Genomic DNA, 19,281 nt, shown 5'->3' on the forward strand with positions numbered 1-19,281 from the left:
TCCTGAAAATTTTCTTGATTTTGAACGAAAAAACTGCTATTGAAAATTCTAATATCGATGACGGATCCTGCCCCCTTAAAGGTGAAAGGTCAAGAATTTCACCGTGAATTGAACTATTCGCTGACACGCTGAATGGCTCGATATGGTTGTGGTCTGTAAACAGAGGGATGGCATCATAGTTTTTTAATATGGTATTTGACAGGTCTTGCTGTGCCTTCTTATCGGGAGCATAAATTTATACTCCAGTTGCAATTTTCACGCACACTCATATATTTGTTGAATGTTTACCATCCGTATAAGAGAAAATGGGACAAAATGCGCCAAACAAGACAAAAACTGCGCATAGCTGGTATGTGAGAATGTGCATTGAAAGTCTTCGGTTTTCTTAACAATTTTTATCCGCGTTAGCAATGGCATTTAGCCATCGATCCCGCGCATCGATATTGGTTGGAAACTTATGATGCGAAATGTTATCATCCTTATAATTGTTCTTCAGATTATGAAAATCGACACCGCAAGAAGGAAAACAACACTTCATTGTGCTTTTCACGATGATAGAAATGAAACTTACTTTTATTTTAAACCGCGAGCTACGCTATGGAAATAATAACGAACAATATGCATAGATTTTGTGTGCCTAGGTTCGTTTTCCCACATTCGCACCAGCAGCATTGCTTATAGCGTAATAGTATTGGTGAGCGCTGCTTGCGTTCGATAAGAGGCAACAAAATATGGCCATCATGTCGGCCCCCTGTCTGTAAAGGTTGCTGCTCTTGAACGCTCTATCACCAAGTTATTACCGAGAGGATTAGGATTTCACTGGCAAAGTTTGGATTTTGATCCGAATGAGCCGAACGAACCAAATTCGGAGAGTGCTATTCATAAACCAACAAAAAAATAATCGTGGAACATCGCAATCGGATTTTTTTAAACGTAGCCTTTCAACGTTTAAAAAAAATCCGATTGCGATGTTCCACGATTTTTTTTTTTTTGGTTTATGAATAGCACTCTCCGAGTTTGGTTCGATCGGCTTATTCAGATCAAAATTCAAATATTGCCAGTAAAATTTATTTACGTTCATATTATTCTCAGTGTATGAGAAAATCAATTGCAAACTAATTCACTTATGATTTGACAAAAATACATCATCCTCTGGTGGCCTGTAGAACAACAGGAGTGTTGCCAAAATAGACGTATTTTTATATGGTTCTCGGTATATTGAAGCTTATGCGCTACAATCTTTAGATAAGGAAAGTAATGAAAGGCTCAATTATTACCAATGCATGCTTTGTTGCCTTATTCCAATAAATTAATGAATTGTGTTCGATTTTTTCTGTGAATTTAAATTGTGAATAATAAATACACCGCAATTAAATATGGTTTTCTGGCAACCTGGTCCAGTGATAAAAAGTGATTACCGAGGAAAACAAAGTACACTAATTTAAATTTGTGTTTTGAAGCATAAAAATTAAGTATTTTCGAGTTCAATAGTGCAAAAGTGATCGGTGCGTAGCTTTTGTGACCAAGTAGCATTAGAGCGGAGAATTGGACCTTTCAAAGTGGTAAGTTTTTCTTAAGCTATTCTTGTGTTGTTTTATTCGGCAGCTCACGAATGACGATAATTTCGTAAGCATTTATTTCATTTAATGATAAAACCCATGTTATATAATATTTTTGTGAAAGATGAAATTTACATGGAAGATTATAGTTCAAGGAATATACAGTCGATTCTCCACATCTTGATGTTCTACATCTCGATATCTCTCCCTATGTCGATGATTGCTTCGGTCCCTTCATTCTGCATACGATTTCTCTCTCCATATCTCGATATTCTCCTTATCTCGATATCTCCATATCTCGATGTGTTCCAGATGATTGCATGTTCCCAATTTTCTCTCCATATGTCGATATGAACATTATCATAGGTAACTAGACCAAATTAAGGCGATTCAGAACAATTTGGATATTCGAAAAGAAATTTATTTGTTTATTATTTTCCTAGTAACGGAGTGATTTTCAATCTAGTTTTCATTAAATTATCGTTCTTTTTCTCGATGTTTCCCTATCTCGATGGTCCCTTCGATATCGAGATGTGGGGAGTTGACTGTATTGAGTACATTAAAGGTAACATTTGGAACAGTTGCAGATCTGTACACGCGCCTGAAAAGTGAAGCGACAAAAGTCGATTTGGTGATGAACGCATCAAGAACAAAGTATTGCTGTGTGTGTTTGAAATGCAAATATCAAATTCCGGAACACCAAGGTAAAATGTTCTACAAGAAATGCAGCGTTAAAGATAGATTTTTCTTGCTAAGTCGGTGATGATTTTGATTATCTTTGCTAGGTGTCCTTTGATTGTTTTGTATAACCGCATTTGAAGGACGTTTAGTCAAAATTTGCACCTCAAACGCAAACAGCAATACATGCTGAAAAACGCATCATCAGTAGAAGTCATTCCTACTATGAAAGGAATTTGCAAGCACTTAGAGTGGTCGATCGACGAGTACTTAGGACCATCTTTGGCGGTGTGCATGAGAACAGTGTGTGGCGGCGGAGAATGAACCACGAGCTTACCAGGCTCTACGGCGAACCCTGTATCCAGAAGGTGGTGAAAGCCAAAAGGGTGCGTTGGGCAGGGCATGTTGCAAGACTACCGGACAACAACCCTAAAAAGATGGTGTTCGCGTCGAATCTGGTTGGTACAAGAAGGTGTGGAGCACAGCGACCGAGGTGGCTTGATCAGGTGCAACAGGATCTGGAGAGAGTGAGCCAAAATCAAAGTTTGAGGGACGCAGTCATGTACTGAGTCAATTGCCGTAATATCATTGTCAAACTAATTGATGTAACATGAAGTTAATAAATAAATAGTAGTCTTACACCTTTTGGCAAAATTTTCTAGTTTCACCCATAGTGCCAAAAATTTATAATCTAAATTTTTGCGGTTGTCTTTTACACGTTGTTTACACGTTTTTACGTATGGATGGACACTCTATATACCACTTCATTCCACTAGTCTTTATATAATTTGACAGATACGCGTACTTCTACATCAACTGTAAGGGCGTCTTCAGTGTTGAGTACAATCTAGTATACGACGCTGAAAATGGCCTTACAGTTGAGGTCAAAATGCGTGTATCTGTCAAAGGATAGAAACGCTAGTAGAATTAAATGCTATAGTACTAAATCATTTACCAACAGGTATTTTACTGAACAATTTGAAAATTTGTTGTCAAGTAGTTTAGACGATTTCCAAACTAGCCAGTGGAGACTACTCGACTACGGGAGGTATTATTCACTAGAATATTCAAAGATGGTAATATTCCATAAAATGTATGTACACTACTTGTCTAGTCTAGAAAGAGCGTAGGAAGATGGAGTATTAACTTGTTGTGAGGACCCACAAAAAGTGACAATATCCTGTTCCTAGAGGTCATTGATAAGATCTTACATAAGACACTCTAACTGTTTTCAGAAGCTCCGGAAAATGATCATTTGACACACTTGGTATAGCCAAGAGTATGATAGGATCGCTCCCGTAGAGAAGTCTCCTCAGTTTTTCAGGGCGGCGATATATGTTCTCAAATATATAATTTTTAAAAGGTGTCATCAGAAATATAATCATCATAAAAAGCTCTGGGTACTCACCGCACATTCGCCAGCGTGTGCCGTCGATTCTTCAGATACCGGCTGTGGTACTTCTGCAGGTCGCCAATCGAACCCTGCTCGGCTTGCATTTTACTCGTTGACGAGGAGATGTTGGTGCTGCTGCTGCTGGATTCTAAGTCACTAGCTGCTGCTGTTGCCGCTGCGGCTAGTGCGACTGCTGCTGCGTTGGCGCTGCTGCTGCTGCTGTTTGCTGAAGCGAGCGATTTCGCTTTCGATTTGATCTTGATGCGATTGATACTGATTTTCGGCGACGGGGTCAACGATCGTACGACATCTGCATAGCGAATTGTACATGCTTTAATGCGGGATGGTAGCAAGGGATTATGGAAATGTTGCATACCAATATCAAACTCATCGTCTTCCTCTTCTTCAATGTGCGGCAACTTGAGCTGCTGCCCTGATTGCGATTGATGCAGTTGCTGCTGCTGCTGCAGTTGCTCTGGGTTCAAAGCTTGTGTCTCTTCGGTGAGCGATTCTAGTTGATTGTTGCTAATGTTGCTACCGTTTTTGCTGTTGCTGTTTGCGGTGGTGCTAAGGTTAGATGATTGTTGCTGTTGTTGATAGTGATATAGCTCGGTTGTGCTGTTGGTCAAAGCTTCGTCCTCGGTGGCATAGTCGACAATGTGGTCATCGATTGTCGACGTGTTGCTTTTTTGGTGGTTTGCAGCGGGGGCTGAGGAGCCCCCGCGACAAGGCAAACAACACCGAAACAGCGTGCCACCGCGGTGCGACTTTATTGGCGGGATTTTCTTTTCACGCCACTCATCGATGGTATTTTCAATTGATAATAACTGACCATCAGTGTTTTACTCTCTATTTTTTTTTGTTTGGTTTTAGATTCAATTGATTAGCCACGAATGGTTCGCATTTCAATACAACACACACGCGCACATTTTATTATGAATTTCCGATGAATTCGGGTGATGACACACGAGGGAGTAACACAACGAACGGGATAAATTTGGTTGCTTCTGATCTGTAGAGGTGCCAATTAGAAGCCGCGACCGAACAACACTGATTGTACAATTCATGAAACTGGATGTTTAGCACTTTTAATTCTGCGACTATACTATCCGGATGGTGGTGCGGTTGTTATTATCTTGCTTTTTGATATGTTTTGCTGGCAAGTTTGGAACCTATGGAGGACGATTAGCATGATTTGAGTATTTTGGGTGGTAATAGGGAGAGGAATTATCTTTATCTATATTAGTAGAAATTTAATTGTTTGAAAGTGCATTAGTTAGCGATAGAAAAATAAAAATACTATTTTTATGATAGTGAATGTAAACCAATACTTTTGCAGAAGTTTGAAGCTAACGATGTGCCAAATTTAGATCTACCACAGTTCCCCTGAGTTCGAAATATAACAACCAAAAATATTCCTTGAAAGCCAAACGTCGTGTGGGTTTGTGTCTGAAATGTGGCATGATGCGATTATATGCGAAAAATGTTAACACGATTATTGAGCTCAAAATGATTTAGAAAATAGTTCGTGGAGAAGAGAATAACTTTGTCGAAAGTAAAAGAAACTTCTTCTTCTCCATGGCATTAACGTCCTCACTGGGACGAGAACCTGCTTCTCAGCGTAGTGTTCTTATGAGCACTTCCACAGTTATTGACTGAGAGCTTTCTTTACCAAAGTTGCCATTTTCGCATTCGTATATCGTGTGGCAGGTACGATGATACTCTATGCCCAGGGAAGTCAAGAAAATTCTCATTACGAAGAGATTCTGAAACGACCAGGAATCGAACTCAGACACCTTCAACATGACTTTGCTTTGTAGCTGCGCGCTTGAACCACTCCGCTAAGGAAGGCCCCCAAATGATAATAAATCATCCAAATTACAGAAATCAAAATAAAATTGAAAATGTAGTTAGACTTTCCCCAGTTTAAGTGATCATAACGAAAAAGCCTAATCTAGCATTAGTCAGAAAAAATATTTTCAAAATTTTTATCTTGTTGCATTTAACAAAAGTATTTTAAACAATACCAAAGCTTTGAAAAAATCAAAACTTATGTTTTCTGTTCACGTGACATGGGAAAATTTTTGGAAGTCTGGAAGAGGTAATTTCCAGAACCCCGCTCAGTATCACGAGTTTGAACAGTGTGGCCATAGTACCAAATATTGCTGCATGGAAGCTAGAAGAATGATTTGTGGAGGTGTTTCTCAAAAGGGAAGGTAGTTATTAGTCTAATTTTTTGATTGCCCTTCAATAATCACTAATGGACTAATCAAAACATTCGCTCAATGATAATAAAATCTTCCAAGGAGTCTTTAAGAGATTTCTTCATAAAATTTACTTCAGTTTTCTGAGCAATTTAACCTTTGAGTCCCAGACCTATTTTTAACAAACGAATTTCGGTGATCTTTTGTCTTTAATTTACACAATTTTTAGTCGATTTCAATGAAAGCTTGACACAACAACACAATACTATTCAAGCTTTACCGGTACCGAATATATACGGACATCTCGTGGGGTCTATGTGATGGTAATTTGAGACATTTCAATAATCACTTTTGCATGGATCAAACAAAACTACAGTGTTTGTAACTGAATCGTAAACCATTAGCTATTTAGACTCTTTCAACTCATTTGGAATCATTCTGGTCGGTTTCGGATTCCCTGGAACCGGTTGGGCGAACCAAAACATGAACAGCACAAACCATATCATGCGACAATCAATCTTCAAGATTTTACAACGGAAGAATAAAACAATGAGCATGAGCATGAGCATGATTAACCGCCCGCAGTTGCTACTCCGTTATTGCAAGAACAGCTGTACCTACACAGGGAACAGATACTACTCGGGATCAGTAGCATCCTCAATGTGTAAGTACTGGTGCTCTCATTATTATAATAAACAATACCGGCGCCGGCTGCGTCCGAATGCAGGTCAATTTGGGAGGGAAATGTTGACGTGTTACTTGCTTTACAGAACTTACACTTGGAGTTTGGATATGGGAAAGGACTCGAGCATATACACGAATGACCGACACTGATAGTGCGGTTACTACGCAAATCGGACACGATACTGATTTCGTTGCTCGCTCGACAGTAGCATACAACAGGTTCAACGTATCAAACTCTACTGATGCGTTTTTTTTTTATTTTTCACCGGCACACTTCGTTTTTTCTTCCGCGCAACGCGAACCGGACACAATGGATCCGGATTCCGTCGCTCGTCCACAAAATAACATGCAACAGATTCAACGAATCCAATACTACTGACGCGTTTGGTTTTTTTCACCGGCACACTTCGTTTTTTCTTCCGCACAGCGCAAACTGGACACAATGGATCCGGATTCCGTCGCTCGCCCACAAGGAGCATGCAACAGATTCAACGGATCCAACACTACTGACGCGTTTGTTTCTTTTTATTCAGCGGCACAATTCGTTTTTTTTTCTTTCGCGCAGCGCAAACCGGACACAATGGATCCGGATTTCGTAGCTCGCCCACAAGTAGCATGCAACAGATTCAACGGATCAAACACTACTCTTAACAACGGAAGAATAAAACAATGCAGATTAAGTAATTGTATGCAACAGAGGGCCATCTACAAGTATTTCCGTAATTTATTCGAACCGACATCAGGGCTTCTAAAGCCAATTCCGTGACCATGGAAAAGCACATCAATCCGTTGATTGCAAACCATCAATTTTCAAGATTTTTCGACGGGAGGTTTTATGATGTATATTGAGTAATTGTGTGCAACAAAGTGTAATTTAAAGTAATTCAATTGAATTGGCCAAATGATCTTAAAATTTTGGTTGTGGAAAATAGGTCAGTGATACTTGTTTTAATTATGAATCGTGGTTTACGGCCAACCAGCCGAGTGGAAGTTTAACAACTACCGAAAAGCTAAACATTACATATAATTTGCAATTGGATTAGATGGACAAATTGATGTGAAGATTTGCGAAAAAGTTACACGTCTTCTCAGTGAGAATCGAACTCACGACTCCCCGATCTCCAGTTGGGGCGCGTTAACCACTACGCCATGAGAGGACTCATGAACGCAGAAGTTAACCTGAATTCGATTTCAGCTCAATAATCACGTGGTCCTCTTTCGCAAAGTGCACCTCTTTCGGAAGAATTAGATGCCCATCCAAACACAACGCTTTCTATATATATCCAATGCCTAGCCCGAGAGCGCATTGTTTTTTAGATATAGGAATAGCACACTACACTAGCCAGCAACTGCGCTGGCTGAGGTTTCTATTGTGTGGGCTTCCAATGGGTCGCGACGTTCTCAAACGACCGGTTACGGAACATGAGTCCGTTGCTCGATAAATACTTGTTTTAATTATGAATCGTGGTTTACGGCCAACCAGCCGAGTGGAAGTTTAACAACTACCGATCACTTCAGTGATGAAAATGGTAATCAGAAAAACTTTAAAGGAACAAACCCTTTCAAAAGCGTAGAGAAAAAAAACACAACATAATCGATCTAATAATTAAACGTCAGTTCCTCTCAGGCTACTCTTGATTTGTCATGGGTTTTTGCAAAACAATCCTGTAAAAAAAGCGGAAATAGTGAGAGTGGACCAAGTACAAAGCTTGTTAAAATTGAATTATTCTGCCATTAGATGCAAAATAATGTTATTTCCATTTCACTTTGATCTGATTTAATGAATATTGAAAACTGGGAGAGATATGTATAATTTTTCAACGCACTGATCGTTTTCTTTGTTATGGTTAAAAGCACTTTGTCCACTCTGACCGCCGACCACTTCTAGGAGAGAGAAAAAAGAAAGAAAAAATATTTTCATAAATATTTCCGACCAATGGATTATCATATAGTAACTTATTTTGTAACTAAGAAGGCACAAAATATCTTACAATTTTGACTGATTACAAAAAATTAAAACAAGATTTGCTATGTACTTAACATGAAATAAAACTGCCCATGTATAAGCAACTGCACTCAAACTCTTTTTAACCCTCTAATACCCAAATTTTTATTTTCGATCTAAATATCATTTTCAGTTATCTAAAATCGTTCTAAACACGTTTTGGGCAATGATTTATTTTTATTCGCAAATCTATGGATTTCGGTTTTTGATTTTTACAATTTTTATTTTTGAACATCCCTACCCTTTTTCATTTTTTCTTGAAGCCTCTTCTAGTTACTGATTTTTGGCAATAATAAAAATTCAAACTTTTACGTTAATTTTAAAAATATTAAATTTTTAATATTTTTTTGAAAATATTTTTATTTTCCGTGTATTTAACGGAAAAACAGGTTTATAATTATTTGAATACCCCCAAGCTCTTCTTTTGTGATAGGTTGATCGTAGAAAAATATAAAAGGTACGATTTTTTATATCACACGTTAAATGGACCGCGGGTATTTGTAGGTTATATAAGAATACATTTTTTCAAACAATTTTCAAAAATACAAAAAAGTTTCAAAAGTCATAAAAAACTTTTCTTATATGCGTGTTATGAGTCAAGGTTTTAGCCAAAAATAAAATCATTTTGATTTCCGAGCTACGAAAAAATACACAAAATTCCAAAGTGTACCCCGTCTAAAGGCGGGGTTGGGTATTAGAGGGTTAATACATTGCACTGTAATTATGCTTTAAATTGAAACCATTTTTTAACAGTCTTTGTTATTAGAACTGGTTTTGCTTTGATTGTATTATATTTTCCTTCACCAATTCAATGTGCTTCTAACAAAATGATTTGTAACAAACATTGATATAATTGTGATTCAAATTTGTCGTACTCCATTGAGATCAGTAGCGCGGGAAGTGGGTAAGACAGCTAGGTCATGTCCTACGCACAAAAATATCTGGGTAGGACAATCAAAGGATTGTCCTATATATGATACAACAAGAAGTGATATCATTCCTACATAATTGCTACAGCCAGATGTAGACGTTCTTGGATAAATTGCCAGGAGCATTCCTAAAACTATTTCGTGACAAATAACTATTCATAGAGATGCATAGAGATCTATCAAGAGATTCCTAATTAAAAAAAAACAATTTATAGATTAAGCCAATATTAAATAAAAACGAGAATTCATTAAAAAATTTAGGACGCATCGTGAGCTAAATATATGCTCGCTTGTTATACACAGCACAAGTGATATGAATGGCCGATGACGCTCTTGATTTCTCAAGGCATTCCTGGATAAATCTATTGACAATCTGTTTGGCAATTCCTACAGAACTCCCAAAGCATACTTTGTGGAAGTTCTTGGCTGAATTGTTGTAAACATTTCTGCAGGATATTTCTGGTTTAGTTCCTAGAAAGTGATGAGATCATATTTTCCATGATTCATACAAGGAGAAGTTCTGGAAGAGTTATCGTTGGAAACATTGAAAATGCTTGGGGATGGTACACAAATCATGTCACGCTAAATTTCGACTTTTTCGACCAGTGAAGCAACTTATCTAGAGATCAAAGCGAGTTGAATAAATAGGGGAAGGGAGGCACAGATACTACACACGAAATATGAAACAACACTTTTCCAAACTGCAAGATAACTCCAGCTCATCAACGACAATCAAGGCAGGCTAGAGGAAAATTGCTGGTTTTCTTTTGTTATGCACCTTCGATCTTTCCGGACAAACATGTGAAAATGGTCAAAGTTTTCTGTGCATTTTATTTTCATTTTAATTGGAAAAGAGTAAAAAGATGCGTGTTTCAATACTTTATATTCAATCAAAATAAAATGTTTTATCGTGATATTGCGTTTGCATGTGCAGGAATTGATTTTCAGCCGATTGTTGCCAACTTTGATAAAATGCTAAACATATTTTTTGATGAATCACGCGTTTTTACCATGTTTGTCCACTCTTTGAGATCTGGACTCACAGTGACAGTTCGTGACAGCAAAATCTCGGCTCACCTTGATGTACAGAAATTTTGTACATATCGGTTTCTCCCTCCCAGGTGTAAACTATATGAAAAGCGCTTCCAGAGATTATTTATTGATTAATTCTTAGTTTCTTTTCCTACTATCCACAAAAGCACATTTTACCTTTATTTCCAGCTCCAACTTTGCTATTCTTTGCAATAATATGTGAAGCATTGTTAACTTTCGCCAAAACACTGCAATACAAATGCATTGAATTGAAATGTTTCGATTTTGTACACTGATTTATAATATGTCACAATTTGATCCTTAATATCAAACTTGATCCATCCATTTTGAATCGATACAATTCATGCTTTCAAACTGCATGTTTTCTGTTTTTTTTTTTCTTGATTTTTATAGGTTGGATTCGACACTAATTGTTCCATAATTGAGGGGTCTTGGTACCTTTACTTTAGTGAACACTCTTCACTGTCTTGTTTGCACAATTCAAATTACATGGCTGGAATTAAACTATCTACTCATCCATCTAATTTTAATCTATTTTATTTTTTTGACAGACCCTCAGACATAATGAAACCGAACGCTGAATCTGTTGTCATTTGATGATCAACGCAAATGTGAACAAACGTTGAAAATCGAGCTTTTGAAAGATGAAAATGATCTGATGCGGTGACTGATTTATGTCAGTCGTTCTCGAGTACATATCTGATAGTTTCACCGCAAAACGCTGCTCTAGCATAGGCCGTAACATCCACACATATGCAGCCACGATGAAAGTGTTAACGATTCTTGCTTAGTAACTTGTCAACGTATTTCGAAGATAACATATCGGATGAGCTTTGGGTGGATTGATTCCCCCCTCATTTTACCGCAGCTTGCGACCGCAAAACAGTGACACTTTTATGATTTTATTATGTGTGATGTAGTGATTAGGGCGTTTTTTCTCCCTAGGTACGCGCATTGTTTGTCCAACATATTTACAGTTGATATCGTCACCAGTGTGACCTTCCGCAATAACAGTACCATTCTATTTCGGTGCGCTCCCTTGTTCATTATCAAACCAACCGTATAATTACACAAACACTATTATTCCTCTGCCGCAGTTTCCACCACTGACTGACTGACTGGCTAGATGCTCCCCCGGCTTTTTTCATTCATTCATTCATAATGCACACAACCGACGGGGCGCGAGTTCATTAAGTGCATTAATTTGGTATTGATTTCAGATTGAATTGAAACTCGGAAAAAGAGGAACAAAAAACAACAAAATCCAATCGCGATCCGCCAGCCGATTTAACGCGCGTGCTTTGTACGTTATTGTTCGCTATACGTCGAAAGGCAAAACCCGAACTAATGCTTGCCAATCCAATCGCCCAGGGGAGATATCGCTGTCGGTTTCCCAAACGAACCCACAAGTCACAAATGTGTCGCACTGATTACCACCCGTGCTTTGGCTACTAGTTTGTAGGCGAGAGTGGGGCTAGAAGCGTCTCAGGATGATGCTCGCAGTTGCAGTCTGTAGGACAGCTGCCTTATTCTATTACAGAATACTTTAGATGAATGTCCATACATTTTGACAAAAATCGCACAAATGTCTAAAATTATTAATAGTATTGTGACTTTAAAACCTATTCAAACTCATCCTAAAATTATAAATTTCCAGTACAAAAAAATCCTCGACCAGTAAGATTTTATCCCACGATCCTAAGCTTGGTCTTGCTGAATAGATGCGCGTTTACCACTACGGCTATGTGGGCCTGATGGTTCACATCAACGAAAATTCAATTTTTGCCAATAAACAGTTCGGATTCCGACATGGACACTCGACCACTCATCTACTTTTACATGTAACAAATTTGTTTCGTTCCAACAAATTTGAAGGCTATTCTACTTTTTTAGCTCATTTGAATACAGGAAAAGCATTCGACAGTGTTTGGCATGAAGACTTGATTGTTAAATTAAACAAAACTTTCATTTTTCAACATACATTGTAAGAATAATCCAAAGTTATCTGTCAAATCATATGTTCAGTTCTGAAATGGAAAGCAGATACAAGACTTCCTGTAAGAGTGTTTGGTGGTGTTTTTCAAGCCAGCATTCTAGGACCAATCTCATAGAATATTTTCACATCTGACTTACTAAGTTACCTCAGGGATGTCAAAAATCTCTGTTTGCGGATGACATAGACATCTTTGACAAAAGACGAAGCCTGTTTGTCATCTGTAGTAGATTTCAAAAAAATGGATATATTTTCTTCATGCAAAAATGGAAGATTTCTCCTAATGATTCCAAAACTCAACTTATAATATTCCCACATAAATCGAAAGCCTTTGAAACCTTCAAGTAGACATGTTGCCACGATGATAGGGGTTCCAATAAATTGGTCAGATAGAGTTAAGTTACTTTTAGTCATGCTAGATAAAAATTTAACTTTCAAAAATCACATTAATGTAGGGGAAAAGCACCAATTTTCGGCCCAGCACTAATTTTCGACCCATTTTGGCCTACTTTGTATGAAAATACGAAAATTGGCACAGAATTCTTGTGAGTCGAAAATTAGTGCTTTTCTCCTAGTTGAAGTTAAATGTAGCAAAATCTATAGAATGCCTGTATCAACTTATCAACAGAAAATTGGAACTTTGTCTTTAAAACAAGAAATTAATGAAATTTTCAATATGATACTTAGAAAGGAAATTAAAAACAATAACATTACAAACTATTTCGCTCCATCTTCCCCTACAAATACTTATCCATGCTGTCACCACCATATACCACACAGCGTCGTTGCTGATGCTGTTGCTAACGTTGCAGCGTCATCGGTGTGTCGTTTTTTCGTTACAATACATATACGTACATACGTACATATAGCTAGCAGAGTCGATATCTCGCTCTCCGCCCACCGCACGCAAACCGCACACATCGATTTGCGCTCACGATACGAGCCGAGACTGGCCCTGCAGAACACGTTTTCCCATTACGTCATAGAGTCGTTTGATTAGTGGCCCTTATCGTCACAAAGCTGATAACAGAAGCGAATTGTGTTGACTGCGCGCTACTGTTACCGCCACCACAGACAAGCTGTGGCGTGCATAGAAAGTTGTTTCAGAAGTTTGACTATGAACACTAACGTACTGCAATTTCAGCTTTTTAGTTGACACTCAACTGGGCTAATCGTCTTCCATTATGAATCACATGCACTGAGAAGATTAATTAGTAAAAATCTTTGCTTCGCGTACATGAAACTATTTCATCGAGTTAACCATAACTTTCAGTCTCAAAATATTGCTGTTTCAGGGTCGTAGATTCAAAAAAAAATATTTTTTTCACAAAACTCGGCTATCAGAAGGGCCAGTGACGGCTTCTGACGCAACAATGCCGCGAAAACTGGAGCCTATGAACAGACGGTGTCCAGCTTACTAGCGGAATGAGACGCTTAGCATGCTACGCACTTTCGTAGCTCATTGAGAGCAGGAATGGGGATGGATAGGGTGGAGCCGCAAAACGGATTTCCAAGAAGCTAGGGCCACATTCGGACAGGAGATCATCCTTTCAAAAGACATCGGACAAGCATGCTCAGCCGAGAAACATTCCTGACGAAAAATTTCAACGGCTAAAGCGGGAATCGAACCTACACCCCAAGTCACGATACGCTTGAATGCCTGACGACACTAACCGCACGGCCACGAGGCCCATCGTAAGTCAAATTGGTATCTACAAAAACCTGCGCCGAGAAGTAGACGTAAATCCATTAGATACGAAACGTCTTGTCAAAGGTAACTTTCCAGAAACTTGGAAGATCCAGAAAATGGTCCTGGGGCCAAAGACAGAATAATTTAAGCAGCCTAATGAAATGATGGTCGGGTTGTCGAAGATGTATTTAAGATTTCACAAGGACCTACCTACGACATAGCAATTCGGACAGTGCTCGTGAGTACCGTCATAGGGGGTTTTTTTGACATTTTTTCCACATTCTTTAACTTCGAGGATTTGTAACTCTTAGAATTATGGATAGATATTGATAATTCTTGCCTATATTTCAGTTGTATATGTACGTAACAAATGTGCAAAATATTAGGCAAATCTGTCAAAAAATAACAAAAATGCTTGAATAGCGAAAAAAGTGTGTCCTTCAAGACAAAAAAGGGGCTACTTTGGATATTTTCACAATTTGATCATGAAATGATTGTTCCTTATAGCATTCAAACTGATTCTATAGATTATCATCCGCTGTGATGTTATTGAACGTTTTTCATTGATAAACATAATGTAGAAAATGGCAAAGCTAGAAACAATTACAAATATATAACAAATTTCAACGAAACAGGCCATTCACTAATCTCAGTTTGCAGTATGAAACTTAAATTTTAAACTTCCTCTTAAATGAAACTATCAGTTACGAGTGCTTTTTTTTTTTTTTTTTTTTTTTTTTTTTTTTTTTTTTATTAGTATTATTCCAAACATTACATTCATTTCTTATATCTAGGTGTTCTGTGTTATTAGACAACACTATCATCCTAATTTGGTAAAACAAATTTAAGATTTTATTAACATTTTGTTAACAACATATTACATTTCATTTGCCGTAGCAGTTCAGATTTTTTACAGGTGAGTTGATTTCACCTGCTTGTAAGAGAAAAAAACGCTTTGAATATACTTAACCTAACTCAACCTAAACATATAACGCATTAATCGTGGCAATAGAAGATTGTAACGATTTTTGCCTGAAATTATTAATTATTTTATTTGACATTTGTTCCAATGTTTCAACATTGGATATTCTATGTAACTCATTGGTACTATACCAGGGAGGAAGCTTCAGAATCATTTTCAAAATTTTATTTTGAATTCTCTGCAGAGCTTTCTTCCTGGTATTACAACAGCTAGTCCATATTGGTACAGCATACAACATGGCTGGCCTGAAAATTTGTTTGAATATCAAAAGCTTGTTCTTAAGACAAAGTTTTGATTTTCTATTAATAAGGGGATAGAGACATTTTACATATTTATTACATTTGGCTTGAATGCCCTCAATGTGATTTTTGAAAGTTAAATTCTTATCTAGCATGAGCCCTAGATACTTAACTTCATCTGACCAATTTATTGGAACCCCTCTCATCGTGACAACATGTCTACTTGAAGGTTTCAAATAAAGAGCTTTTGGTTTATGTGGGAATATTATTAGTTGAGTTTTGGAAGCATTGGGAGAAATCTTCCATTTTTGCAAGTATGAAGAAAATATATCCAAACTTTTTTGCAATCGACTACAGATGACACGCAGGCTTCGTCCTTTGGCGGAGAGGCCTGTGTCATCCGCAAACAAAGATTTTTGACATCCCTGAGGTAGCTCAGGTAAGCCAGATGTGAAAATATTGTATAATATTGGTCCCAAAATGCTGCCTTGAGGAACACCAGCTCTTACAGGAAGTCTTTCAGATCTGGAGTTCTGATAATTAACCTGAAGTGTACGATTTGACAGATAACTTTGAATTATTCTAACAATGTATGTTGGAAAATTAAAGTTTTTTAATTTTACAATCAAACCTTCATGCCAAACACTGTCGAATGCTTTTTCTATGTCTAGAAGAGCAAGACCAGTAGAATAGCCTTCAGATTTGTAGGAACGGATCAAATTTGTTACACGTAAAAGTTGATGAGTGGTCGAATGTCCATGGCGGAATCCGAACTGTTCATTGGCAAAAATTGAATTTTCGTTGATGTGGGCCATCATTCTGGTCAAAATAACCTTTTCAAAAAGTTTACTGATGGAGGAAAGCAAACTGATTGGACGATAGCTAGAAGCTTCTGCAGGATTTTTGTCTGGTTTTAAAATTGGAACAACCTTAGCATTTTTCCATTTATCAGGAAAATATGCTAATTGAAAACATTTGTTAAATATATCAACTAAAAATGATAAGCTACTTTCTGGAAGTTTCTTGATGAGGATGTAGAAAATTCCATCATCGCCAGGAGCTTTCATATTTTTGAATTTTTTAATAATAGTTCTCACTTCTTCCAAATCAGTCTCCCAGGTATTTTCGAAAACGTTCTCTTGATTGAGAATATTTTCGAACTCCTGAGTAACTTCATTTTCAATTGGACTAGTAAGTCTTAAATTAAAATTGTGCGCACTTTCAAACTGCATAGCAAGTTTTTGAGCTTTTTCGCAATTAGTTAGTAATAATTTGTTTTCCTCTTTCAATGCCGGTATTGGCTTCTGAGGTTTTTTCAAGATTTTAGATAATTTCCAAAAGGGCTTAGAGCCAGGGTCCAATTGAGAAATTTTATTTTCAAAATTTTTGTTTCTTAATTGAGCAAAACGTTTCTTTATTTCTTTCTGCAAATCCTGCCATATAATTTTCATAGCAGGATCGCGAGTGCGTTGAAATTGCCTTCTCCTCACGTTTTTAAGACGGATCAAGAGTTTAAGATCATCGTCTATAATCACGGATTCAAATTTTACTTCACATTTTGGAATTGCAATGCTCCGGGCATCAACAATGGAATTTGTTAAAGTTTCAAGAGCATTGTCAATATCAAGTTTAGTTTCTAAAGAAATGTTAACATCAAGATTAGAGTCAACATACGTTTTATATATATTCCAGTCGGCTCGTAAATAATTAAAAGTGGAGCTGATAAGATTGAGAATCGCTTCTTGGGATATTTGAAATGTAACAGGGACATGATCAGAATCAAAATCAGCATGAGTAATCAGTTGGCTACAAAGATGACTAGAGTCGGTTAAGACCAAGTCAATCGTAGATGGATTTCTAGAAGAGGAAAAACATGTAGGGCTATCAGGGTATTGAATTGAGAAATATCCTGAAGAGCACTCATCAAATAAAATTCTGCCGTTGGAATTACTTTGAGAATTATTCCATGACCGATGTTTGGCATTAAAGTCACCAATGACAAAAATTTTTGACTTATTGCGAGTCAATTTTCGCAAGTCAGTTTGGAGCAAATTAACTTGCTGTCCAGTGCATTGAAAAGGCAAATAGGCAGCTATGAAAGTATATTTACCAAACTGTGTTTCAACAGAAACACCTAAAGTTTCAAAAACTTTAGTTTCAAATGACGAAAACAGTTGATGTTTTATACGCCTATGAATGATGATTGCAACTCCCCCACATGCCCCATCAAGTCGATCATTACGATAAACAAAAAAGTTAGGATCTCTTTTGAGTTTAGATCCAGGTTTTAAATACGTTTCGGTAATAACTGCTATATGCACGTTATTAACAGTAAGAAAATTAAACAGCTCGTCCTCTTTACCATTCAGAGAACGAGCATTCCAATTTAAAATATTTAAATTATTATTTGGATCCATTAGAAAAACGTAATCCAATAACAATTTGATTTGTAAATTTTACACCTACTTGGACTGCTCCAGTCATAGTGGTGGCTTTGAACATTGCATCAATCATTAGATTCAATTGTTCAGTTAGAAAATTAAAATCAGAGGCAGACATGTCATGTGATTTCCCATTAGAATTTTCGGTAGACGAAGAAGCGGAGTTACCTGTGGCGGTAGGGTTTTTTCCATTTGATTTGAAACAAGTAGAATTGGTACCCATGGATCGAACAGAGGAGGAGTTCAAATTTCCTGCTACGATATCGGCAAAGGATTTACCGTGGGTAGATACATTCGAAAATGAAAGATTCGAACGGCTACCCGACGGATTAAAATTAGTTTGTGAATGAGCATGATTATGATCTTCCTGATGGGTATGATTCATGATCAAGCGATCGTTAACTGAAAAATGAGCATTGTTCGATACTCTACCAGGCAAATTCCGGAAACGACCGTTATCGTAACGTATATTATCTTTCATCTGCCTGGCACGAGCCTCAATGACCCTTTTGCGTGAAGGACAATTCCAAAAATTGGACTTATGGTTAGCCCCGCAATTACAGCATATGAACTTAGTGGTATCTTCCTTCACTGGACAGACGTCTTTGGCGTGAGAAGAACCTCCGCAAATCATGCATTTAGCATCCATGCGACAATTTTTTGTACCATGACCCCACTTTTGGCACCGACGGCACTGAGTGGGGTTCTGGTAATTTCCTCCAGGTTTCTGGAAATGTTCCCATGTCACACGGACATCAAACAAAAGTTTTGCTTTTTCTAAAGCTTTAATATTATTTAGTTCTTTTTTGTTAAAGTGAACTAAATAAAATTCTTGAGAAAGCCCTTTCCGAACAATGCCAGATTGGGTTCTCTTTTTCATAATGATTACTTGGACTGGGGAAAATCCAAGTAAATCATTTATTCCATTTTTGATCTCTTCAGGTGATTTATAGTCACTTGAGAGACCTTTCAAGACAACTTTGAACAAACGTTCAGTTTTGTCGTCATAAGTAAAAAATTTGTGCTTCTTCTCTTCAAGATGTTTGAGAAGAAGCTCACGATCTTTAAGAGTTTCCGGCAAAACGCGACAGTCTCCTTTCTTTGCGATTTGGAAGGAAACCTTGATTCCCCTAATGGAGTTCAAGATCTCCTGCCTAAATCCCCCAAATTCGGAACAACTGACCACGATAGGCGGCACTCTTTGCTTCCTCACTTGAATCAAAGAGCCTGGGCTAGAGGCTGCTTCGATTTGGTGTTCGGAAAATTTGTCTAGAGCATCGAACTGATTGCTCATTTCGATACAATTATTCATTTCACCCTTGGAAGAAAGTTCACATTCCGGGGAAACGTCCTTTCTTCCATTCTTGCCACGTGTAGTGACAGTTTTAAAACCCACTTTTTTAGAAGGAAGTAGTGAATTCAGAGATTCAC

The 19,281-nt window shown here is 37.5% G+C and overlaps 1 protein-coding gene and 1 non-coding gene across 3 annotated transcripts in view; both read right to left on the reverse strand.

The window, feature by feature from the left end:
* The window catches only part of LOC5571510 (cAMP-specific 3',5'-cyclic phosphodiesterase), a 360,385-nt gene that overhangs the window by 242,706 nt on the left and 98,398 nt on the right, over positions 1-19,281 (reverse strand). The window contains exons 1-2 of one of the 2 annotated variants that reach the window (XM_021848412.1): positions 4,007-4,455; positions 3,646-3,940 (exon numbers count right to left, since the gene is read on the reverse strand). In XM_021848412.1, the coding sequence (XP_021704104.1) occupies positions 3,646-3,734 (89 nt within the window). In that variant the 5' untranslated portion in view covers positions 3,735-3,940; positions 4,007-4,455. Of the gene's footprint in view, positions 1-3,645; positions 4,803-19,281 lie in introns of those variants that run through there. The other variant, XM_021848411.1, reaches the window with a different exon arrangement.
* Positions 7,602-7,675, reverse strand: Trnas-gga. Its single transcript has one exon. It is a non-coding gene; the product is annotated as a tRNA-Ser (tRNA).

Source organism: Aedes aegypti, chromosome 1 (genome assembly GCF_002204515.2).
Source record: "Aedes aegypti strain LVP_AGWG chromosome 1, AaegL5.0 Primary Assembly, whole genome shotgun sequence".
Taxonomy (NCBI): Eukaryota; Metazoa; Arthropoda; class Insecta; order Diptera; family Culicidae; genus Aedes; species Aedes aegypti.